This window comes from Dermacentor silvarum, chromosome 3, assembly GCF_013339745.2.
Source record: "Dermacentor silvarum isolate Dsil-2018 chromosome 3, BIME_Dsil_1.4, whole genome shotgun sequence".
NCBI classification, from domain to species: Eukaryota; Metazoa; Arthropoda; class Arachnida; order Ixodida; family Ixodidae; genus Dermacentor; species Dermacentor silvarum.
In genome coordinates, this window is record NC_051156.1 from 201,025,752 (window position 1) to 201,050,489 (window position 24,738).

General features: G+C 46.3%; 2 protein-coding genes across 3 annotated transcripts in view; one reads left to right on the forward strand and one right to left on the reverse strand.

The window, feature by feature from the left end:
* The window catches only part of LOC119446496 (sodium- and chloride-dependent GABA transporter ine), a 98,144-nt gene extending 79,814 nt beyond the window's left edge, over window positions 1–18,330 (forward strand). The window contains exons 5-13 of the mRNA XM_037710932.2: window positions 2,618–2,885; window positions 3,420–3,523; window positions 5,169–5,296; window positions 7,495–7,607; window positions 12,083–12,223; window positions 13,019–13,118; window positions 14,357–14,457; window positions 16,899–17,072; window positions 17,493–18,330. Coding sequence (XP_037566860.1) covers window positions 2,618–2,885; window positions 3,420–3,523; window positions 5,169–5,296; window positions 7,495–7,607; window positions 12,083–12,223; window positions 13,019–13,118; window positions 14,357–14,457; window positions 16,899–17,072; window positions 17,493–17,678 — 1,315 coding nt within the window. The 3' untranslated portion in view covers window positions 17,679–18,330. The remainder of the gene's footprint in view (window positions 1–2,617; window positions 2,886–3,419; window positions 3,524–5,168; window positions 5,297–7,494; window positions 7,608–12,082; window positions 12,224–13,018; window positions 13,119–14,356; window positions 14,458–16,898; window positions 17,073–17,492) is intronic.
* Window positions 1–24,738, reverse strand: part of LOC119446497 (ubiquitin recognition factor in ER-associated degradation protein 1) — a 44,104-nt gene that overhangs the window by 11,298 nt on the left and 8,068 nt on the right. Inside the window, exons 9-12 of one of the 2 annotated variants that reach the window (XM_037710933.2) lie at window positions 24,422–24,463; window positions 23,416–23,504; window positions 22,063–22,141; window positions 20,146–20,306 (exon numbers count right to left, since the gene is read on the reverse strand). In XM_037710933.2, coding sequence (XP_037566861.1) covers window positions 20,232–20,306; window positions 22,063–22,141; window positions 23,416–23,504; window positions 24,422–24,463 — 285 coding nt within the window. In that variant the 3' untranslated portion in view covers window positions 20,146–20,231. Of the gene's footprint in view, window positions 1–20,145; window positions 20,307–22,062; window positions 22,142–23,414; window positions 23,505–24,421; window positions 24,464–24,738 lie in introns of those variants that run through there. The other variant, XM_049664185.1, reaches the window with a different exon arrangement.

Sequence of the window (24,738 nt, forward strand, 5' to 3'; positions counted from 1 at the left end):
CTGCAGAACCACCATACCAGCAGCTCCCGCAGCTACTAACGCCAGAATTCCCTGTAGTAGTATTTGCAGCATAACCTACGACCGCGCCGTTGCTGTCGTCATATAGTCGTAGTCGTCTGGCTACAGACCTCTCTACATACGTCTCAGCGCTTGATTTTTGGAGCGCCAGTATACCGTAGTGGCGCGGACATTATAGACAAACGCCATTGAGTCGCACGGCTCGAGTCGTAGCAGGTGAACGCTGCTATACGCGAAGTTCAATTCATCAGCAACCGGAGTTGAGGGCGGACCGACCGAGATTGGGGCCTGCGAAGGAGCACTGCTATCTGTCGCGGGTCCATATGTGCGAGAGCGGCCGTGTAAACACTCGGTTCGTCTTTTCCGTCACTTCTACCCGGTCGCGCGGCGTCGAGTGAGATAAATAAAAGAACGGGGATGGCGTCTTCCCCGAGCCCGTTATCTTTATCGGCGTCAAAACGAAAGCAAAGGCCGGAGCTAAACATTTATTTTTTTTTTCGCCCCGACAAACACGCGTAGCCAAGGGAAGTGGGTAGAATGCTTTTAACGGCGTCAGCTTAATGCTTCGCTTTTGTCGCGCTACGAGGCGAGTGATACGGGAGTCTAGAGAGGCTACGACCTCACCTGTGCTACACGACGCGGAGCAATATTAAAGCGACTCCGGCAAGGTCTTTGCCCCTCTTGAGAAATGACGTTTTCATCGTAAAATGTGTAGTGTTTGCGTATTTTTCTTTTTATTGTTTGTATTCTGCATGGACGTTGCTTGCGTCGCCGTCTCTTTCAAACATTCGCGAGCAAACCGAACATTTGAGTCAAACAAAGTCAAACATTCGCGTCTGTTCAGCTAGAGTGCGACGTTTGGAAAATAAGTTAAGAGTGATATTAAGCGGTACAACGACCAATCTAGACGTTTGTTTTTCACAGTGCTGCCACTTAAGAAGAGGCAAACACGAATGTGACGAATGTCTAAGATGTTCGTGCATAACCTCCGTACAGTATCATTGCACGGTACAGATGTCATCACATCACATCACTACACTTCCACGAGAAGGTGGTGGATAAAAAATACACGCAGACTTTGTCTGGGGTGGCCTCAAGCTGCATGCCTCTGCTGGCAAATGAAATACACGCGCGCGAGGGCGTGGCAGAGCGCTCACGACCTGCACTGTTTTCTTTAGCGATCCATCTCGCAAGAACATGGCGCGTTGCCATTCGATCGTGTTGATGACGAGACGAGTAAAGATTTTTCGGACAGTCTGTGCCACTGGTTGGCCAGCACAACCTGTCTGAGGCCTTGAATCCAGTGACTTCGCCATGTTTGTCATCCCCCCCCCCCTTTTTTTTTCCACTACTACTTTACTGCTACTGCTGTTACTGGTAGTGTAAAGCACTGCAGTGCTGTTTATTACCTTTGTACTGACGCTACCATCGCTATAACTGCTCGGCGCACAGGACGAGATGACCATAAGGACATCAGGTACACGATGCCCTGATGATGCATGTTCTACAGGACGCCTTTTAGGTCCCCAGGAATGAATGTGTGCGAAGATCATTTCCATGTCAGCGAGAGGAAATTCCATTGAAAAGTGCAATATACTTGAGACATGTACAAAGCAGAAACCGAGCTACCAGGCTGGTCGCAAAACTCATGTGGTTTCAGCGCGGTCTTATGTCGGCAATGTCGCGATGTAACAGTGCGAAGTGCTTGAAGCAATGAAGGGGGGGGGGGGGATCCTAGTGATGCAATATGTGGAATAGGTCTTATAATAAGAAGGTTGACCTATCCCACTTAATGTATGTTTATATATATATATATATATATATATATATATATATATATATTCAGATTATTGTTTTTTTTGTTACGCCTGTTGTTGTAGTGGTAATATTCACGGTTGCACGCACTTGCAAATCATAATTAAATGAAATCCTGTGGTTTTACGTGCCATAACCACGATCTCAGTACGAGACACGCCGCAGTGGGAGACTCGGGATTGATTTTGAACACTTGGAGTTAATTAACGTGCACTTAAACCGAACTACACGAGCGTTTCTGCATTTCTCTCCCATCTAAATGCGGCCGCCGCAGTTGGGAATCGAACCCACGACCTCGTGCTTAGCAGCGCAACGCCATAGCTACTAAGCCACCGTGGCGGCTAAACAAATCTTTCCGCCTTAAAACCAAAACTATAGGCGCGGGCTTCTCTGCATCATAGATCTCATTGCAGAGAAGACAGCTCTAAAGGAGAGAGCCTACTGCATATGTACAGACACATCAACAGACGTGCCGACATCAGCGTGAACTATATATTTATTTCATTTATTTAATTCGTTAGTTGCTGCGTACGTTGTTCCAGCGGTAACATTCACGGTTGCACGCACGCATAGGAAATATTACCGCCCGTAAAAAAAAAAAAAAATTACAGAAGCAGGCTTCTCCGCATTGCGTCTCTTGCTGCGGAGAAGACAGCTGTAAAGGAGAGAGCCTACTACATACGTGCAGACACATAAAAAAAAAGAAACAAAAAAAAACATATAAACGCATTCAAGACTCGCTGCAGTCGCGATCTTATCCAAACTGTGCGACTCGTCGACGCAGCCACAAGCTGTTGGAGATGAGCAGCGGCATCGACTCGCCGGGCGAGGTCCGCTGGGAGCTGCTGGCGTCGGTGGGTCTCTGCCTGTGCCTGACGTACGTGTCGCTGCGCAAGAACACCTTCTTCAGCGGCCGCATCAAGTACGTGCTGTCGCTGGCGCCCATGCTGGTGCTGTTCGCCTTCCTGCTTCGCGTCGTCACGCTGGAGGGCGCCACCGAGGGCATCATGTACATGTTCGAGCCGAACATCAAGGCCATCAAGAGCGCCAGGGTGAGTGCTGCAAGTCAGGGTCGTGCCGGAAATATCAGTGAGGATTTGATCCGTACCTGGCAACTTGAACTTACAAATTTTATAGGAGGGCAAAAAAAAAGTGCTCGATGTGACGAGTTGGTAGACATAAAAAATTACCACGGAGGCCTTTGTATCACAACTCAGTTGTAATCAGCCACGAAATACTAATTTGATGTCATAATTTTTCTTAATCTTCCTTTCTCACGCGCTTTCTCTCTCTCTTAGTGCGTGTCCGTTTTCGTCGACTTCGCGGTGTGTGCACCTTGTAAACTAGTTCAGCACTCAAAAGAGCGCTATAAACTAATTTGGTTTCATATGCGAACCCCGGACACGTGAAACAGCGCGGTCATCTTCCTCTGTTCCTCTCTCAGAATGTCATTGTTTGCTGACTACATATCGCTTGGCCACCTCGCAAACCAGGCAGATATGTGAACACATAATTAAACTACGCGAACGCATAATTAACCTTCCCACCCTCCCCCCATTTCTCCTTTTTTTTTGCCATCTGCGCAGCTATGGATCTTCGCCTTGGCACAAACCATTCACTCGCTGGGTCTGACGCTTGGCTCGAACTACGTCGTGAGTTCGAAGAACAAACGCCAGATAAGTCTCATGAGGTAAGAACACCGCTCCCTCTTTCCAGTAAATGTACAGTGACCGATATTTTTGTTCTAATATCCTCGAAAGGTGATTTTCGCGCTTACCGCTTGTTTGTTTCCGTTGAAATTTCGCTAAATGAATGAATTGTTTGGATCGCACTGTTCGATAAGACATTTGGCATCTTTGCTTGCGTAGCTCGGCCACAATTAGAAAACACTTTTTGTATGCGCACCTCGCCAACGGAGAAGCGAACTGCTGCGGAGCGGCTAAAAAAATTATGCCACCCGTTTTATCGAATGATGCGGACCAAATAAGTCGATGTGCGCGCACATCTCGGAGGCCATGCTCAGGGAGCCATACTTTTACGGCTAAACCGCGATCATTTGCGCTCAAGTGTGGCTCCATCGTGGCATTCGGCAGTGAGTATTGTTTCGTACTACTTTTGATGCTGCGCATGAACGTTATGTATGGATGAAATCGGAATGCACTTGACTAGAACATTACTTCATATTTCATGTTAAAAAAACACTGCTACCGAAACAGAACAGAGAGTGGACACACACGGCCCTCAGATTATTGTGTGTGTGTGTCCGCTCTCTTTTCCTGTGTCCTGTGCCAAGCGAAGCTTGTATTGCATCACAATCGTCGGTGGTGGTGGTGGTGGTGGTGTCACGCTTAAAAAACCCGCTTCTCCCAGTGTAGAGTAGGTGCGGGGAAAGCGAGCCGGCGCCGGATCACGTGACGCGCCCGAGCAATCAGGGTCGTTTGGTGCGTGAAAGGAAAGGGGGTTGGCGCGCGCTCCGCCGGGCTTCCCTCGCCTCAGATCAGTCTCGACAACCGCATGTGAAGGCCCCGCGTGGTGCGTTCCGCCGAGGAGCAGGCTGCGTTTGAGCAACGGCGCCTGCGAACTCGCTCTCGAAAGGGCTCGTCATGAACGTGCCGATTCTAGTGTGAGGGCTTCCGAAGCCCGGGCGGAACGTCAGCGAAGAACCGCCGACCCTGAGTTTAGGGCAAACGAAGCGGAATGCCTGCGATAGCATCGTCTTGCCACAAGCTTCGCTTACCCCCATTTTCTCGACAGCGGAAGGGCTGGTGACTTTTTTAAATAACATGAACAGTCACCAACTTGCCCAATCTGCGGTACTTCTTATTTGATATTATAGTCGCAATGAATCTGTCTTTTTTTTTTCATCTGCCACCGGTCTCACTCTATGTGCATTTACTACTTAGTCTCGAAGCTATATACGCAGACGCTAATTGGGTCACAAGAGTGCCTTTTCAGAGCTACTTTCTGATAATGCACAACCACATATGCTTTGAAGAGTACTAATTGTGTTAGCAAACTGCTTATTTGTTTCTAATGCGGCACCTGTGCTTTCTATAAGACGTGTTTAATAATGTGCAGTGCAATGACAGAATTTTGCTAATGTTGCCACTATACTATAGGATGAGAACACCGTTTTGCATTATAGGTGAAAAAGGATGTTCGAAAATCATTCGATTCGATTCTGACAATATTCGATTCTCATTCGATTATGTCTTAAATGTTACTATATTCGCACAGCCCTAGTAGTGTTGTTTGTGGTGTGCCGAGCGATTATTCCCAGTGCGTGCCAGCAGAAGTGCGTTGACGTGGCCGCGTCTGCTTGCACACTGACACAGAGACACGGTGATTTCTGTGTTTGTGAACACGTTGACAGTCCTGGTGGTGGGATGCGTCGTCTTCGGCACCATAGGCCACATCTGCGCCCGCTGGCGCCAAAGGATTGACAGCGCCTTTCTGCACAAAGGTGGGTGTGTGCTCACGTCTTTGCTCACGCGCTCGGGGTCTTACAATTACGCTTACAATACAGCTAGCTCCAAGGAGAACCCGTAGCCTCCTGCACTTTTTTCGCCTTGCAATGCCTATCCAGTGACGCCAAAACCGGGGATAACTCAGAGGGCGCCACTTTCCCAGTATTTGGCCACAATTTATGGGCACAATTGTGATCACACACGGACTTTTTTCAATTGTATGTCGTGTGGAAGCATGGAGGAAGGAAAAAAGCTACAAAGAAGCACGACGTCAGGCAGCTAGCCTCAGCTAGACTGTACTAGAAATGGACCACTGTATACCTGGGCAAGCCAACATCCTCTGACGCCGCCCTTTATTAAGGCAAAAGCCTTATATAGCCCCGTTTACATGAATGCGACAGTGGCGCATCGCATTTCCAAGCGCATTTGGGAAAGGCGATGCGACGCCGTTTACATGTAGCGACGGTGTCGTTAGAGGCCCCCCTCGGCTCTCGCTTGCTTCTCGGAAGCGTCTTCGCGGTTGTCATCGAAGGTATTGTTAGACGCCCCCGCCTCCGTCCCCCCCCCCCCCCCCCCCCTGAGTAGCTTCACGGTTGTCATCGAAGGTCTTGTTAGGCGCCCCCGCTCTCGACGATCCTGCGGTTACACGCTCCGCGAGAGTCGACTTTCGCCTCGTAAATCTACCCTCGCCTGGCGCATTAATGCGATGCGCCTTCCTAGCGCATTACCGCTGTTTACATGAATGCGATGCGCTAGAAATGCGATGCGATGCGACACTGTCGCATTCATGTAAACGGGGCTTATGTCTCACTGTTCGGTCGACCTTCAACGTCCTTGAGCGAAAACCGTGACGTCGATGTGAAATCGTACAGGCGACTTAAAAGGCAGTTAGAGAGGACCAAAGCGTGACTAGGCATGAGTGGACGACTAATCCAATTAAGAAGGATGACAAAGCGAAATGAGAGGAATCAAAGCGAATTAAAAGGAATCAAGGTGAATTAAGAGTAATCAAAAAGAATTAAAAGTAATCGAAGCGAATTACTATGAATGATTACGTGAATTACGAAGGATGACAAAGCGAATTAAGAGGAACCAACGCGAATTAACAGGAATCAAATCGAATTACCAAACATCCAAGCTAATTAAGAGGAAGCAAAGCGAATTAAGGCGATGAATCAGCGATTCAAGTGGATGACTCAGCAAAAAAAAAGTGGCTTAATCGGCGCATTTAGAGAGATGACTCAGCGAATTAAGGTGATGACTGAGCGATTAAAGTGGATGAAAACGAGAAAAAAAAAACGTCATGTGTCTGTATTTAACGCATCGGCACTCGCTTTCGCCTTCAAGTCGTCTCAGGGGTAACATATAAGAGACCTTGTAACTTTTTTTCTGCCGGACCCGCCTGCGCTTTAACTCTTAGGAAATAGGCCTCCTTGGTTGCCAGACCTTTCAAGGCATCGTTTGGTTCGTGGTAATTAGTGACGACCTCATCACGATCGACTCTCGCCATCTGCTCTACTCTCCCGTGGCTCTCCCCCATACTATACGTGTGCTCATCGACTACAAATTACCGCTTGCCTACCCCGTGAGCCTTCCCTTTATATTCTTTATTGCTAAGCCTCGAGATTGTCACGTGACGCTACCTCCTAGCCTTTTTCCTTGTTCCACGTGCGGAAGAAAAGCAGCGGCCACAAAACATGGTAAAAATTGTCCATTCTCTATCAACATGCATATATTGTCCGAGGACATGGCGCCGTCGCAGTGGACCATCGACTCCCATGCATATCGGAGCGAATGGGCAGCCGTTGTAATAGTCTATGACAGAGATAAATGCCAGAATTGACGGCGCCAACGGCGCCGCAAGCTGTCGGCGCATGCGCAAAGCGCGGAGGGTGTTGTCGGGAGTAGTTCACAGGAGCGCTCCAAACGTGCTCCAGGTGACACCAGCAGCGCTCCTGCGGGTGCGCGTGCTGTCCGTACCTGTCGTCTAGCGTTGCGCTAGGTTGTTTCTTGTTCACGTGCATACTCGCATTTTGCATTGCATGTCGGACCGTACTTTACATGCTGAAATTCTCTTCCCTACTTGACTGTCAGCGGACAGTCAAGTATATACTCCAGGTGCTGGTGTATATAGTGCTGGCAGTGATGATCATAGTGATGATCCTTGAACAATGCACGCCTGAACCATACGCAGACCCTGGCATCGTGTTCGTGGTGTACTCGGAGGTGATCCGCAACATGCCGGTGCCTACGTTCTGGGCGGTCTTCTTCTTTTTCTTCTTCATCTGCGTCGCCATGGACTCGCAGGTGAGACTTCGGTCAGGAGGAGGAGGAGGAGGCCGGAGGAAAAAAGAAAAAAAAATCCGTGTACGCAAATGTCTTACCTTCTGTCCGTTTCTTTCTTTTTTTTTCGAAGAAAGTTGAAAACGGGCACAAAACACATAAAACTGTTCTTCATTCTTCGAAACAATAACGCGAAGAAACTTCGACTCGTCAATAGGCGCACCAGCTTTAAGAGCGCAGCGCTTAGGTGCCCGTTCCTGCGTTGAGCGTCGGCGTGCCTCGGCGTAGTACCTCGTAACCGAGCGAACGAGCACAGCGAAAGTTGAAAGCGAACGCGGAGCGCAGCGGGAGATGAAAGAAGAGAGTGCGATGAGGAAAGTGAAGCAGGAGGCTACAGTGAAAGGATGATGTGAAAAGCGGAGGAGGAGCGGAGGGGAGACGGCCTGCACATGCGCTGAGTTGCCGGCGGCCACGGCATCCGCAGCCGCGTGGGCGATCTCATCTGCGCTTCCGAGGGGAGGGGGGGGGCACTGTATAATACAATCGTGTACCTATATAATCATAATACAAAATATTGACAAACGAGATGAAAAGACGTATAGAGCTGCGCTCAAGCTTCGCATTAGGGAGTATCGTAATGGTCGCCGAGGTCGGTGATTCTTTTTATTTTCCAAAGCGTGCGAGTAGTTCTACATTAACGACATTTTCTAAACAAATGCATCAGGAGGTTTTCAGGAGTAGCTTCTTCGATTCAATTTGCTCGCGCTCAGGCGAGAAAGCCCGGAAACATGCTTTCGAGTAAGGCCAAATTGAAGCGCTTGCTCTCGTAGCACGCACTCAAATGCAGCGTCGTTTGCGCCGGCTGTGCTCAATGTGTTGTGGAGTTTTTACGCGAGCTCGAAAATGTACGCACGCACAAACACACTGACGGCACCAATGGCGCCGCAATCGATCGCCACGCACTACTCCCAGCGAGGGAATCAGGAACACATTTCTTTCAATTTTTTTTTATGCGACAGCATTATATGCCCCATTACGCGAAGATCCTGCCGTTGTCGTCGGCGGCGTCACCTAGAGATGGTACCAAAAATAGCCGACGGTGCGAAGTGTAAGAAAACACGTCAAAAATGCTCGGAACTGTTGTACATAAAGTGGAAAGACATCTTTCTTCAACTTTAAGCGACGGGAGCAGTGATGGCATTGGCTCCCGCGGGAGCCAATCGTTACGGCAGGGCCACAAGATACCGCTTTGTATAACCTACATAGTTTCTCAAGATACTTACGTAGATTATTTTACAATATTTTTAAATCGTGTTATTTTGTAAAAATGCTGATGTACCGTCTATTGCTAATACAAAATGAAATAAAATAAAGGTCAGCCAGCCGCTACCAGCAACCACCGTCGAACCATTACGCTTTCATTTTTGCCTTAGGTCTATAAAGCGCTTACTTGTTTCTTTACGCGTAAGCGTAGATAGCCCGTCTGTAAAATCGGCGAGATTATGTTTGAAGCCGCAAGGGAAGCGAGCGCCGAGGAGGCGCTAATGAGAATCGCCGCGTTCGTGCCCTTTCCGTTCGTGCTTCAACGCCGCAGTGCTCGCTATACATGTGCATGTTCGCGGCGTCCATACGCTTGCGCGTAACCCGCGTTCGCGAAGTGAAACGTCCCTGTGACTATTTATTGATTTGCCCACTTTGTAGGTATTCATCGGACGAAAAAAAATAAGATCACCGCCGATTACGATACTCCCTAATGCGAGTTTTGAGCGCACCTGTTCAGGTGTCTTGAATTCGCTATACTATATTGTGGCAAAGCATTTCATTCTGAACGACAGGGTCCTCTCGGCGGCGGCGCCGAGCCTCTGCTCGGGCACCTCGTTTATCAGCAGCGACAGACGAAGCATTTCCACCGGTTGTGTCGCTTATTGCTCAGAAATAAAGCGTGAACACGGGAACGCCGCTCGCGCGGAGCACATTTTCTAGCGGCGGCATCGCAGGCGAAGAAGCGCGTGCACAGTGGGTCCGAAGCTCACGCCAGCGCTTTGTTTCCATATATGGTATCGGTGGACGCGCGCGCCGCATGCCTGCTCGCCGTCGTAGAGCACGTCTCGTGCGGAACTCCGCCTTTCTCCTTACCCTTTCGCCATACTCTCCTCCGCTTTCCTTCTTGCGCTCTATTCGCTATCGCCGTCTTTCATCCCCCGCTGTGCTCGTTTGCTCGGTTACGCCGAGGGACGCCGACGCTCAGCGCAGGAACAGGCGCCTAAGCTAAAATCTAAGCTAACCCTAAGCTAAAGGCGCTTAAAATATAAAAAGACCAAACACGTCATATCATGCCGAATGCGCCGGTTCCCGTTAGATCACCGAAGTTAATGGAAGCTGTACATGACCGGTCTGTCCAAAGGAGGCACGTCAAGTGCTGACGGCTGCCCCGCTGCCGTGGAGAACACTTACCTGCGTTATTTGTTTATTCTAACAACTATAAAAAATTCTAACTATAAAAGTCGCAGTATCGCCCGAAAGGCAAAGCATCGATTACGAAAGCAAATTAGTCGACAGCTATACGTAGTAGGGATAGTAGTTTTATCGGCCGTATGAACATGTAAACATACGCATACTTACTAAATTAACAAGCATGGTGTCACGCGCGCACAAGCAAACATGAACACATCTCACTGGATGACCGCGGAAAAAAAGCGCCGCAGCAGCAGCGAGCGAATTGGACCTTCGTGCTGCCTCTCGCACCAACGCACGCGAAGTAAGCCGCAAAAATACATCGCACGACGGACTCTGTCCCCGTCGCAGATGGCTTTCAAGATACAGCGGCCCGGGGCGGGTGCGCGCGGCCGCCCGGAGTAGAAACCCCCCCCCCCCCCCTCCTCACTCTCTCCTCCCGGTGCCTTGCGCGCGACGGAAGACGGCTTCCTCCCCGCTTTCCTCCTTTGCGTGCGCGAGATTGAGCCGTGATCGCCGGCTCACCCTCGCATGCTTTCACTCGCACATACAGCATGCGGCGCGCGTCGACGATTTTATTGCCCTTGGACTTTATACGGAACCTCACGGCGACGCCGACGGCAGAAATGCGCCTGGAGTGTCCATATAATTTATATCAGAATAAAACAAAGATTTAGCACTTACCCCTTTGTTCTCGCTGAAATATCGCAAGAAGATGGCGTATTTTTTTCTTTAAAATCGAATATCTTTCTTTGGCTCGTTCCTTCAATTTCGTGGTCGGCGGCCGGAATTTCTCCGCTGATAGAATCAGAACGTACCGCCGTATGGAGGAGGAGAGGGCTGCAGTGGAGGCGGAGCCAGTGAACAGGAAGTAGGTCATCGAGGGAGAAAGAAAGGCGCCGTTGTTTCCGGATCTCGCTGGGTGGTCGGAGGCTCTGACGTCACGCCAGAGGTTAATGAACCTTGTGAGTCTGCAAAGCAGCGGCCCAGGGTGCTGCTGCAATGACTGGCAAAGAAGGACTAGTTGGAAAAGCGATACGAGGCTCTGCGACAACGCGGGAGGCCATCATGACCGCCGAGGAACGAGAAGGAAATGTTGCGCAAATGACTTTCACAAATAATTCAGCGGATTTGCAAAGCTGTATTTACCTTGAGAATCAGTTTCCATGGTATCGCATAATTTTCTTTTTTCGTTCATGTCTTTCAGTTATACACCTATCACTGTTTGCCTGCAGGTTCTCCATGACATTTAACTGCCCACCGGCAGCAAGACTCTGTATACAGCATCTCACTTTTGCAATGGCGAGGTGTAGTACATACAACAGTGGTCTGTCTCTTTTTTTTTTTTTTGAAGAACGAGGATATTTAGAAGGCAAGAACAATTAAACGATGAAGACACCTCACGTTCTAAATAAATGCAGTCTTGTTGTGAAATGTCAGCTAAGGCAAAGTAGCGGTAAGCAAGAAAAATTTTTCCAGCGCTGTCAAAATAAGAGCGCGCCACTTTCAGTTCAGGTACTCTCCTTGAGACAGAAATTTGCGATATATCCGCTGGCAGAGTGTTATTCCTTTTTCATGCAGTCGAATATTTTAAAGTGAAGCTTTCTTTGGCTCGTCCCCTTCCCCACTTTCCGTGGACGGCTGTCTGGCCAAGTAAAGCTGGGCCGATCCTAGGGACAGTTTAATTAAAACTGGGCCAATATGGCAGAGATTGTGTAAACAAAGGCAGCAACTTAATGGGCCAATCCTGATACCAACAAACGATAAGCATCCTCGCTGGGCCAATCCGGCAGAGACTGTGAAATCAAAGGTACGACTTAATGGGCCGATCCTGATTTCAATGAACGATAAGCATCCTTGCAATGATTTTCAGTGTCGTTTTGTAACGTAAGTGTTCTAACGTAAGTTTTGTAAGTGTCCCCAGCAGCATATATCTTAGCAGGTCTACCACGGAAAGCTGTCGATTGACTTTCACAATTATTCTCCCATGTTTTCTGCCGAATTTTCGCTGAGCTTCGAGTCTTGAGCCGCGTTGACGCTCGCAGGTGACCATCGCCAGCACTGTGGTGCAGGCCCTGGAGGAGTCCTACGGCCGCTTCATCAAGCAGAGGTTCCAGGGTCACGGCCTCTTCCTGCTCTTCATCTGCGTCGCCTGCTTCATCACCAGCATCGTGTACATCACACAGGCAAGAGACACGTGATGTGCTTCCCATTGCATTTATGTGTTAATAACTTAACGAGCCAGTGTGTCAATTAGCCCTTGCGCAATGCAGTTCGTATTCTCGCACACTAATGCATTTTATCGCAAAAAAAAATGTCAATTTCAAGTGAAAACAAAGCCTCGATCGCAGTGGCGTAGCCGGGGGGTGGGGAGAGGGGGAGGGGAGCTGCAAGTACCCTTCTACTGCTGTATCGTGTTTGGAGTCCCCATGACATATACCAATAAGCAAGTAATTTTCCTGGTAGATTCTCCAGGTCAAGTGCCATTATGGGACTCCCATTCATGACGGCAGCCTCATGAGAAAAAGTTTTAGTCAAAATTAGCAAGTGTCTTCAGTTACTTATCTCTTACAGAGTTCTATCCCAAGATTAATTTGCTACGGGGCTTTGGACAAAAACTACTGGCTGAATTGCCGTAGTATGTGCGCCCGTGTCACTGTACAGCTAACCAGTGAACAGGGATATAAAGAGATGCATCGAGGCTGTGGTGGACATTACTTGATGTCGACGTTGATTCCTTCACCATCAACTCTTGCTTTGCGGAGTTTCTTGATGTCGATGTTGATTCCTTCACCATCAACTCTTACTTTGCGGAGTTTATGCTTTTTTTTATGCTTTGCGAAGAAGAGAAAGAGGGCCAGAATTAACGGATAAGGGTGAGAGTTCCGACTCCCTGTATGAGGTCTAGTAGGAACGTCTAGAGAGAAGCTTCATGAAAGCTACGCGCAAGCGTTAAATTTGTTGTCTGTGACTACTCGCAGGGCGGCATCTACTACTTCCAAATGACAGACTACTACGTAGCGGTGCTCTCCCTCATACTCATCGCCTTCCTCGAGCTCTGCGCGCTCGGCTGGTTCTACGGTGAGCGACCATTACTTCAACCATATGGCATTATGCACAGACCACCACACACTACGAGTGCACACAGTTGAAGTGGACATATGCTTTGGAGCTACTCCTAAATCGACACTAAAGACTATAAAGCCTGAAGTGGTGGCGACGTATTCTTTAAAAGGGTCTATTTGCATTTGTCTGGCGTAGAAAATGCCTTTTGCTTTAGAGAAGGAAAGAGAACCCAAAGTTTCTATTCTAAAATTCCGTGCCTTTACCGAAGCGTTAATACATCATGTGGCATCGCATATTTCAAGGTATTTTCTTTGCTTAATGATAAACGTGATCCCTCTTTGCTGATAAACAATTACAGGCAAACTTTGTTATAGCGTAGTCACATCGAACAAAAAATACATTTGTTATATCCGATATTCGTTATAAGCATACACGCAGATACCAATGAAAAAATAAAGTTGCGATCACGTCAATGCGAAAGAAATGCAATCGTGGTGCCTCCTGCGTGTCAACATAAGGGCCTACTGCCGATTTCGATAACCCGTCGACATCTTGGCGTGCCAATACGAGGTACGGGAATAATAAATTACCATACAGGCGCTCTGCACCGCCTCGAATACGCAACCGTGCTATCGATGCTATCGCACTAGATCACAAGGTTGACTTGCAGACTGCGGTCCAACCAAGGCAAGCCACTGGCCAAAACACACACGTAGCTGACAAATTTCCGTACTCCGCTACGAGAGCCGTCAGTCAAGCCCGTGTGTCTGACCTCACACTCGATCGTCAATAAGGTTTACGAGTGCGAACAGAAAAACGAGCACACAGCCTACAGACTTTTCAAAAATGGAAAGCACCGCACGTAGATCCATACTCCACTACTACGGCTGTCAGTCTAGTCGGTGCGTGTGATCTCAGGCTCGATCACCGATGTCTACGAGTGCGAATATACTGGCGGCGAGATTTCCGCGACTGCTTGTCACCAGTCACTTGGCTGGCCGCACTGCTTAGGCTGCTAGGCCTAACCAGTGCCGCTTCGTCGGCAACCAAAGTTACGGCTTCGTGCTATTCGACATAGCGGCAACTTTGTTCATGGCCTGCACATATAATCCATAAATTCCGACATTCTTTATAAATAAATATTACTCAGCTTGACATGAATGATCAAACACCGAACTGACTCTTTTATGCTGCCAGCTGTGGTCGCAAAATGCGAGCACACAGTTTTCACACTTTTCCTTTTTTTTTTACAGGTGGCCACAACCTACTGAGTGGTCAGACTGAAATCATGCATCACGTGCCATACATCTATCTTAGGATCTGCTGGGGACTCATCACGCCTTTGGTCTTTGTGGTAAGTATAACGCCAATAGGAAGTTATAATCCTGCTTCAAATACTGCGAATTGTTTGCAATTCCATCCACAGCAGTGAAGTTTGTATTAAGTGGAAATGTTCGCAGTGACACTGCATCCAACCAATGGAAATGCGGCAGCAAGGTGCGATGAATGCACTGGGGTGTCAGCAGAAACTGATTAACGCGCTCGCTACTGGAAGAGCGACAGTAAAGTCAGAACATGTGAAACAAACCTGGTGATGATCGTTGGAGCGTTTCACATTGCACAATTGCATTATGTGAAACACGCTATACGCGGCGAGCTGCATTGGCTGAACCATGGCCTCCGAGATGGGAGGCACACCTGAGCAGCCCTCTGTCGCTCATGCCATGTGGTTTCAAAAAGTGTGAGCAATGGATGACTATTGCAACTTGTGTACACATGAAGCAGCATCCAGTCGTGCAGCGACACAGTGGTTTCGCAGTCACACAGGCGCACCGTTGTGCTGAGTCATGATATGCCAACTACAAAACTGCTGTGTCATTACGAAATTGGGTGTGCCTTGGGTTTGCAGACAGCACAAACTGACTGACACGGAGGCCCTCTGCACCGGCCAGAGGACACTGCTGCAACTCTTTCATTCATCCTACCAGAGTCACTGACCCCAGCTACTAAAGAAAGAAAAAAAAAAAAAACGAAACACTTCTAATTGCCAAGAGGTGCTTCTCTTAGGGTTGAATGCTGTGCTCTGCAAAGCCCAAGCTTGGTAACGTCACATTCGAGCGCAACCTTTACCTCGCAATAAGCGTTCCGAACGGTCATTGCAAATCTGGAGCATGGCTTTCCAATTTTTTTCTTCGTTCGCTCTCTAGGCTGAGTGTTCTGGAACAGATTTCTACTGTGGAAAGCTTCAGCGCAAGGTGCCTTATACATAGACTGCCTGACGATTCATATAGCCCTCGCTTCCCTTTTTTTTTTTTTTTTTGTTCTTGTTGTGGAAAGGACTCGTGATGCTATTCACACTTCATTAAATACAAGAATAAATATGTACAATGAGCAATGTCTGCAAAAGCATGCATAGGCCTTGGCAGAATTGCTTTCTCGTTGCACCAGTGACAACTCCACAGTGGCGCATCGACGGGGGGGAGGGTTCGGGGGTTGTAACCCCCCCCCCCTGAGGCCGACTTAACCCTCCTTTTGTTTAACCCCTTTTCTTTCCTTGCGCATTTGAGTACTGCAACTAAGATGTAAGACGCGCAATCGTCTGCACAATCGCAAAAAGCGCATTTTTTTACAATTTCCCGTGAAGAAATTGAAATTAGTGCTGTTTAGATGGTATTGGCAAACTGTCAACACCCCCCCCCCTCCCCCCTGGGAGAGATCCTGGGTGCGCTACTGCAACTCCAGTCATAAATACTGTTGCTTAAGAGGACAGTGCCCTATATAGAGAGTTGGTTGCATTTGCACAGTGCACATCTGCTTTACTTAACGTTTGGCACACGATAGCCCCCAAAACACCCTATAGGGAAAAAGTTACAATCCTCCGTATACCTACAGTAATAATTTTCTTTTACTGTCAGCAATACGACCTCCAACTATTCTGGTGCGACAACCTTACATGAAACTTGAGCCGATTCCTCGCCCCACTACAATGCGCTACCGGCAAACTCTGCATCACAACTCTGCACATGGCAAATCAGTGGCTGCATTATGTAACAATGCTTTACATTTTCCATTCTTTTTGCCCTTTAATTGTCAGCGACTGGCAGGATGCTACAACTACAGTCATTCTTGGTGTCAGCTACTTGTTGAGATGGGTAATAAGAATAGAATCGTTGGAATATTATGCTTACACAGTACGGCCCCGCCCCTGTACTGTGGAAATTTGCAAAGTGGATGAAGATTCAGGAAAGGAAGAATTGTTCGGTGGTGGACAATTTGCCCTTTCACCGCTTGGCATAGTAGGTGTGCAGGGAAGCCCAATTTCAAAACATTGCACGATAGGAGTTGCTCTTCTTTTTTTTTAATAATGCATTTAATTAAGCTCATGAATACAGCCGCAGAGGCCTGTGCGCTAAAGCAAAGTTAACCAGAATAGTCCATCACTATCATCAGCTAATCTAAGTCCACTGCAGAAAAAAGCTATCTCATGGATCTCACCCATATCGTGCATCAGCCGACGCCATCTCTGCCTTCAAATTATATGATCTTTCTACTCCATCTAATCTACTGTCAACTTTGATTGCATTTCGCTCCCCGTGGCGCCCATTTTAACTGTACAGAAACAAGTTATCTATTTTATGCATTATATTACCCTCTCAACCTCGATATACTAGTTGCAACAGCCAAAATATGGTTGTACAGTAGCCAGGAGTTGTTCAGGTGTTGGTGAAGCAGGTTTTCATAACTGCACATACTGCAGCTAAATGCGCGTGTGTGACCAATCGCTCTGGCGTGCAGGCCATCATGGTGTGCGGAGGCATGTCACTGACACGCCTGCGCTACCGCAACAAGCAGCACTTCCCCATGTGGGTGGACATCGTGGGATGGGTGCTGTTCGGCCTCATCGCCAGCATTGTGCCCGTGTTCGCTGTAAAGGCCCTCCACAAGACGCAGGCGTCGGGCATTATTGAGGTCAGTCACTCCTGCCTCTGAAACTCTCACTTGATCAAGCTGTCAGGCGAGAGCTGTGCAAATTTCCTACACGTTTTATAGCTCAGTGATGATAGATCGTGAATTTGCATTTTTTTCTTTTGCCCGTGACTGTAGGTAAATACAGCTTTCACCAAACTAACATACTAAATGTAGTGTGGGCTCCAGAACTTCGCTGATAGATTTCAGAGCACAGTGGAGAATGAGAGAGAAAATGGGATGTTGAATCTGCGTGAATGCATAAACTGGAAAATCGTACGAACCATGACAGCATCGGGGACATTATTCTGCAGGATGCCTCTAATTGCAGTGCATAACTTCGGTCCTGTCGCCATCTGCGTGTATGGGTCCTAAGTTTTAAGTTAAAGTGCAATCTGAAATGTCTTACATTCTGTTGTGCAGCGGGTGCGGGAAGCACTGGAGCCTCAGATGGAAGTGGAGACGCCGAGTGACTACTACTGGGAGCCCAAGCCCCTGGTGGTCATCAACAAGGTCAATAGCAGCAATGGCCAAATAGGAGGGTCCACCACCATCAAGACAGCCAAGCCTCGCAAGACGTACGGCAGAAACGGCGAGACTGGCGTGTGATGCACAATGGAACAGCCATGACGACACCGCTGCAAATGCGCTCAGTCCAGACGGAGGCAGTTACGCACAATACCAACAGTGACCATGCCTCAAAACTCAAGTGGCCTCGCACTACAGGCGTACAGACTTCAGACTCCAAAGTGAACTTGAAGCCTTGTGTGCATGTGCAACCAAACTCTATCAGCGCTTTAGTGAGAGTGCTTGTCGTTCAAGTGCCTGTATCTTCAACTCTACTAGTGGACAGAGATAAAAAGAGTGCCGCATAGACTTCTATAGATGGTGATCCGCACCACAGACCTCGTACACAACTTCGCTATCGATGCTTCCTGTGTATTTTTTTTTTTTTCTGGCTGGAACATTCCCCGACCCATATTTTATTTTTACGTGCACGTTTCATACAGTGCTCAACTTTCCCTGTGCGTCGTGTACGAATCTGCAAAGGTCAACGACCATATTCATCTTTGCTCAGCTGTATTGTGGCCACAGGCAAAGCATTGCTGTGGCTGCCAACAGATTATGAGGCACTTTGCCACTGAATGGAACTTTGCACAAAGTGCACTAGGTCACATGCCAGCGCAGGTTGGGACTTTGCCAAATTGCGACTGTTGTCAATGGACTATTAGTGAAAAATTAAACAGTATTCCAAGGGTTGCTGTTACTGTTGAGAGTGTATGAATGCATTTCTAGACATTCAGCAAACTAAGGTTGGTTAACTTTGGTTACTACGAGAATTGGTGACTATACGGTAAGAAACAGAAGCATGCATTGAAAAGCACAGAAGCACAAAGCAAGTATACTGTGCTACCACGACAAAGTTCATGTGAATAAAATGAAATTTAAAAAAAATTAATGTTACGTACACTATTTCAAGTTCAAAGTTTGGCAACTGGTTATGTAAGTATCAATACAACACAATTTTGTTAAGAATTTTGGTGTAGCCACAGCTTCACAAATCCGAAGCCACATGCATGCAACACAATATCCGTATACTTAAATGATAATTTGAATAAATAAACAGAATGGCTGTGAACAATATTGTCAAGTCTGTGAATGTCAGTGATGCTAGCATCATTACATATATGAAAAGATTCATGAAATATGCACAAATATCTCGAGTTAGTTAGCAGTGAATCCATGTTAACAACTTCGTTAGTGGTTCAAAGCATCAATAGAGGAACCACAATGTGTGAAGCGATCAAATCTCAAACTTCGATGAAACAAGCATGGATATAACAAGAACAAAGTAAATCTAAGATGCAGTGCTGGCATCAGCGTGTAACAAACATATGCTTATAACAAATACAGTGGAACCTAGTTCGTACGTTTAGGGGAGAAAAACGCGAGAAAAAAAAGCAGATTAACCAGAAAAATGTACAATCCAAAGTCACTTTAAAATCTGGCAGGCCTAACTGCAATTGACATCTATGTAATGGGAAACGTGTGAATCATTGTAGCACAAGGCGCTGACGCACACCAAGCTGTTGGGGCTTGAGCGGCCTGAGGCTTATGTTGTCGTTCTCGCAGCTTCAACACGCTCACGTTTGCGCTCCTGATATTCTGCCTGGGTCAACAGCTTCGCCTAGGTCAATTGCCTGGCTCAACAGATTCAAATTCCGATCGGGCAGGGCATCTTGGCAGGAAGTTTTGGTATGCCTAGGCGAAAATTGTTGTGGCATGAGATGCTGAAACTGTGTCGAGCTGCTGAGGCACAAGCGACCCGTGACGTGCTTTTTATTTTCCTATTGCGGAAACCGAAATGAAATCGAGCTGCTGGCCAGAATAAGGTGCCACCAGAGTGAAACATGATGCTCATTTCGCACCACCTGTAGCAGGGAACGGCAGCATGTTTGGGTTATGGCCAATTAAAAGTGTGAAGTACGCTGCTAGTGGCACTATGTCACATGCGCTGTGAGACAGATAGGTGAAGATGCTTATTGCGATAGGGTTGGTAACAATAGCTGTGAATGCGACGACCCATGAGGATATTTGCTGGTACCAGAAGAGGAAACAGAGTCCATGCCACCATTTTCATGTAACAGGGGTGAGCGAGTACTGAGGGGAAGCTGCCGCGGTGGATGCCAACTGCTCTCGATTGCACGCACCTCGTGCCTTTTCTTGTTCACATGAGATCTAGTAGCCAGAAAACGTATCATAGAATCACAGTATGGCAATGTATTCAACGTTAGTGCTGAAAAATCACATTTTTCGGGAACATATTAATCAAGAAAAGAGGAGCTTAAATGCATTGGGTAATTTTTGTGTTCGCGATCATGAACGTTGGCACCGGGAAATCGTACGAAATTGGATAATTTCAATGAGGTTCTGCTGTATAGGATATAACAAAGGTATTTTCGTGTCTGACGCGACTTCATTATAACAAGGATTGACTGCATTAGCCTTCCCAATCATTTTGCTTCCATAATATTAAGTAAGACAGCTGCTCACCACAAAGAATTAGTAACAGCAATCATATAAAATCTGTAAACTTTATTTCAGCTGCTGTTTAATGTCGTGCCCAATCATGTTTCATGCCTAAGTGAAATGATAACTAGTTCACTTCACAGTCTTTTGCTGTCTCAGAGAATGTGCCTTGCCTGAAAAGGCCGAAAACTCGTCTTTAGGCTTGCCCTAAAAAGGAAGAAACAAACACAACGAACAACAGGATTAATGCTTTCATCAAAGATGCACTATACCAACACTGCCCAGTACACAACACCATTGCTACATTAGCACAAACATTACAAGAAGTTCAATATGTACAAAATGGTAGCTTACCGGGTGTGCAAGGCATTGGAGGTCACGTTTCGAATCGCCATAAACATAAACATTCCTATTCTAGATGTCTAGACGCTTAACTTTGTTTTCACCAACATCTCTGTCACCTATATAGCACATTTATTCTAAGTTTGTATCAGCTTTCAGTCTGACATAAGAGATGCAGCCATATGATGCCTTACACGTCGATCACAGCGATTGGGAGATTGCCATTTTCTCGAATGCCACCAAATACTTTCTTTCGGGGTCAGACAAAAGTTTATGGCCAATTATCATCTGAGAAAAAGAAAAATAAGCATTGTGGTTACACGCTGAAAGGTCAATTGTTGCCATTGCGGAGCAGCTCCAAGTGGCAGAGTCAACAGCCAAGCTTTCCATGCAGGATGTCATTATGCGTAACTTTTAAGTAATGTATTCACGTGCTCCAACAAGACCTGCACAACACAAGGGTGGCTGTCTGTGAACTTGTGTGAATAAGTCACCTAAATGTGACATCCTAGTTGATATAATTGAGGCTGAAGATTATTTTATTCATCAGACTTAGAAAACAGTAGTGAAAGAAACGAAGTACAAAACTTAGAACAAGTATTTCGATTCTTGCTTAAAATATTGTTGCTATTCATGAAGTCATCATTATGTCCTCAAATGCCTTGCGCACCAGGAATATAGTACATATATGCCATTTTATTAAGTGTCTCTAAAAAGACACACACACGCTTCTGGTGGAGAACTTTACAATTCAACCTAAATAATACTATTACAAGCACTTGTTGCCAGCAAATATTGACACCCCCCCCCAGCAAAAAAAAAAAACCTAGGGACAAACAAACAAACAGTTTTATAAATTGAAACAAGGGAGACAATCCTTAACACAACTCCTACAATTCCTGTTTGGTTAGGAGGGCAAACTTCGAAACCATGCATCAATTTCAAACTGTTGTGATTAGCTCACTTCACCTCGATGTGTCTTGTAACTCTGCAGTGACAGTAAAAAAATAGACCTGCCAGAAGTGCGAGTTGAACATTTTACTGGTTGAACTTGTACCCAGCAAGACGAGCAACACTCAAAGCACAATGACAGTAGCAAGCACAGTCGCCAGTTGTCAACATCTGAGCTAACCGGTCAAGTACATTTGCTATCTACACGACTCATCACCATACATGCCAGAGCAGCCGCTGGTGCTTGTCTGCATTCGAGAATGTACAAGACCATTCGCGTCGCCCGCAATCTGATTAGACAAAACTTTTTTGCTATGGTAGCCATGATAACATCCAACAATTTTCAAATACAGTAGGCGTGTTTTGCTCCAAACAATAATTTGACAAGAGTGATAATCTGTCGAAAAATGGTTGCCGGGAAAGAGCAAGACAACATATGCATGACAATATTAATATACAACTCTCGGACATTGTCTTCAAAAGAGTTCGAAACTGACTGATGTGTGTTTCTTTTCATAAGCCATTTATGTACATTTGATCACACGATCACGGTCATTACAGGAGAGCTACTATACTCACATTTTGTGACAGTGAGCTATTACCAACACCTGCAGTGACGCTGATGCTGCCAGAAAACATTTCACATGACTATAAAACGTCATCAACTCACATCCGTATCCTCTACAGTCGGCCGAGCTGTCCGGATGAAGCGGAGGGTGCCAATGGTGTAATCATAGTCTGGAATGCCCCTGAAAGGTGCGAGGATGAGAAGACTACATCAGGAGATGCATCAATGCTGAGCTTATGTAACTGAAAGTTTTAAAAATGGCGGCATCAAATTAGGCCAGTTTCATGACTGTTTCAAGTATTGAAGGAGCAAACAATTCCTCCAGAAATCGGCAAGCAGGAGAAAGTTTTACAAGAGCAAAGAAGCATCATCCACCTGAAAGTCGCACAAAGCTACAAGGGAACTAATACGGATTCTTGAGACGGAAGGCTTTCCAGTTGTTCTGGAGCGGTATTTTCGTGCAATTACTTTCAGGGAAGAAACGATCACTTCCACGAGGTTTCACGTGGCTCGGCACCTGACTTGTCGACATATATGACCGGCAGCGTTCCTGGCACTGCATCAAGCTCACTGTGTTCTCACAGTGCCAGGAATGCTGTCAGTCGTATGCTTCGATGGGTTCCAAGCTAAGTCACATGAGATTTCACTAAAGAAATGGTATCCCCAAAAGTGATCGCACAAGAATATCGCCCCTGGTCACAGAAACGGAATACTCTAAAACCTCATTATGAGGAAGCAACATCAAAGAAGGTAGCACTAGGAGCAAGAATGATGGTCACATTCGTTAAAGTAGCAGACACAAATTAATGGTGCAGAACTGCAAGAGGCTTCCAAACACAAATGCAGCAGAGTTGTGATGATTCAAATTTATGGTTGGCCTGCTAATTTTCAATGCATTTTTTTTTCACACATATTGAGCAGTGCACATCTGTCAAAGCTGGCAAGTAGATATGTCTTGCATACTGACTGGCTTCAATTCTGCATTTACAACGTGACCCCAAAGTGCTATTTTAGCTGACTGACCCACCCACTATCGATTATCATATGAGTAAGTAGATCCCATAGTTCATTGATGCAAGTGATGTGCTGCATAGAAATATTGTCTGTTAATGCCTTGTGCTGTGTTTATTAATAATTAAGTTTTTCCTGAAAGAAAAAGAAAAGCAAAGAAAACACTACAACTGCCACATCGGAAGCAATAAATCTAGTGCAGCAACCATTGTGCTACGAGGCCACAGGTTAAACTACCAGCCTCACTGGAATGGGACTAAATTGCAATAACACCGATTGGTTGCTTCTCGTTCATATTTAGTGCCCGCTATGGGAAACTGAAGCCTAGGCGAACAATTACCGTACTCTTAGCGGAATGAACACGCACAGAGTATTACCAGAAATACTAAAAGTGCCGAAAACAAAGGAACTGAAAAGCGAAAACAACAGACGAGTTCCACAAACCTTTTGGGAATTGTCTTGACTGTACTGTTCGCGGCTCCTTCTTGAGAACGAACCTTGCCATCGAGCCTGTTCCCAGTGCCACTGAATGCCTGTAACGAAGGAGTAGCGGTCTATCTTTGTAAAAGTGATCAAACAAGCATAATCCCTCGGGTAGAGTGACTAGATATTGAACGCTACAGAGCAGGGAGGAAGTAGGAGTGTTCAGGTAAGGCCAGGGATCACAGACTGAATGTAAAGAGCGGTTGGCTAGTTTCTCGACTTGGCGTAAATGTTTTGTGTCACTTTTTTCTTCACAGTCACCATATGGGCAACTGGTGCAAGCTAAGACCTCAAGTCAGATAAACTTCTTACAAATGGGTGCTTCGCAAGTCATTCTTCAACCTATACAGTTGAACTTTATCGATCTACTGGTGGCACGTTTGGTTGGAGCATTAATTTTCAGAAATGAAGGTTCCAGGCCTTATTTTTTTCAAGTGTTTATATTTTTATTAACAGAAAAAAGTTAGGGACAGATGCGCACTTTGTGTAGGTTGATAATACTAATTTATATTAATCGGTCGACAGAAGGACAATGCAGAAAAGAAATGGCTTCACTTGGTTTAGTAAGATCCATCAGAAATTATATGACCAGAACGAAACTACAAGACTTCACTTCAATATGCTTAATTTTATCATTAGCATAACAACTTGATTAGGACTGTTGCTAGAAGATGCTACAATCTCTGACAACAACCTACAACAAGAACCTACCACAATGACACATGGTGGCATTGCAAGTGACCCTGTGAAGCCCCTATATAACAGTTATTACTGAAAGAATGAACCCTGTTGTGTAGTTTCTGGAGTTGTAAAGGTGGGGATTTAGTTATAGACATTGATCTGGTACTGCATAGGCTGCGATGGTCAGCCACCCAAACACACGCACACACAAATATGAGGAGTGGAACCATTAGTACGCAAGCCTCTTTCAAAAGCAACCCCACTTCGTGAGAGAGAGAAAACTCACCACAAAGCCAGCAGCCTCTGTCTCAAAGGCAGCATAGTCCATCTGAAAAAAGGCAGCACAGTAGCAACAGGAAACATGAATTCGATAACACAAGAGCAAATGAAAGTTACAATTCATCTCCACGGCTGTAGCCAATGCGTGTAGAGCTTTAGCTGTCAAGTGAGCTTCATACATGACAAATGTAAAGAAGTTATAGAGACACTACAGAGAAAGACTTAACGTAATCAGTTTAGGTTGATAAAGTATCCTTCGAAAACTCTATTTTTTTAAATTTTGTAGTAAGTGGTTGAGCACTAAAATAGTAGATGAAGCCCAAA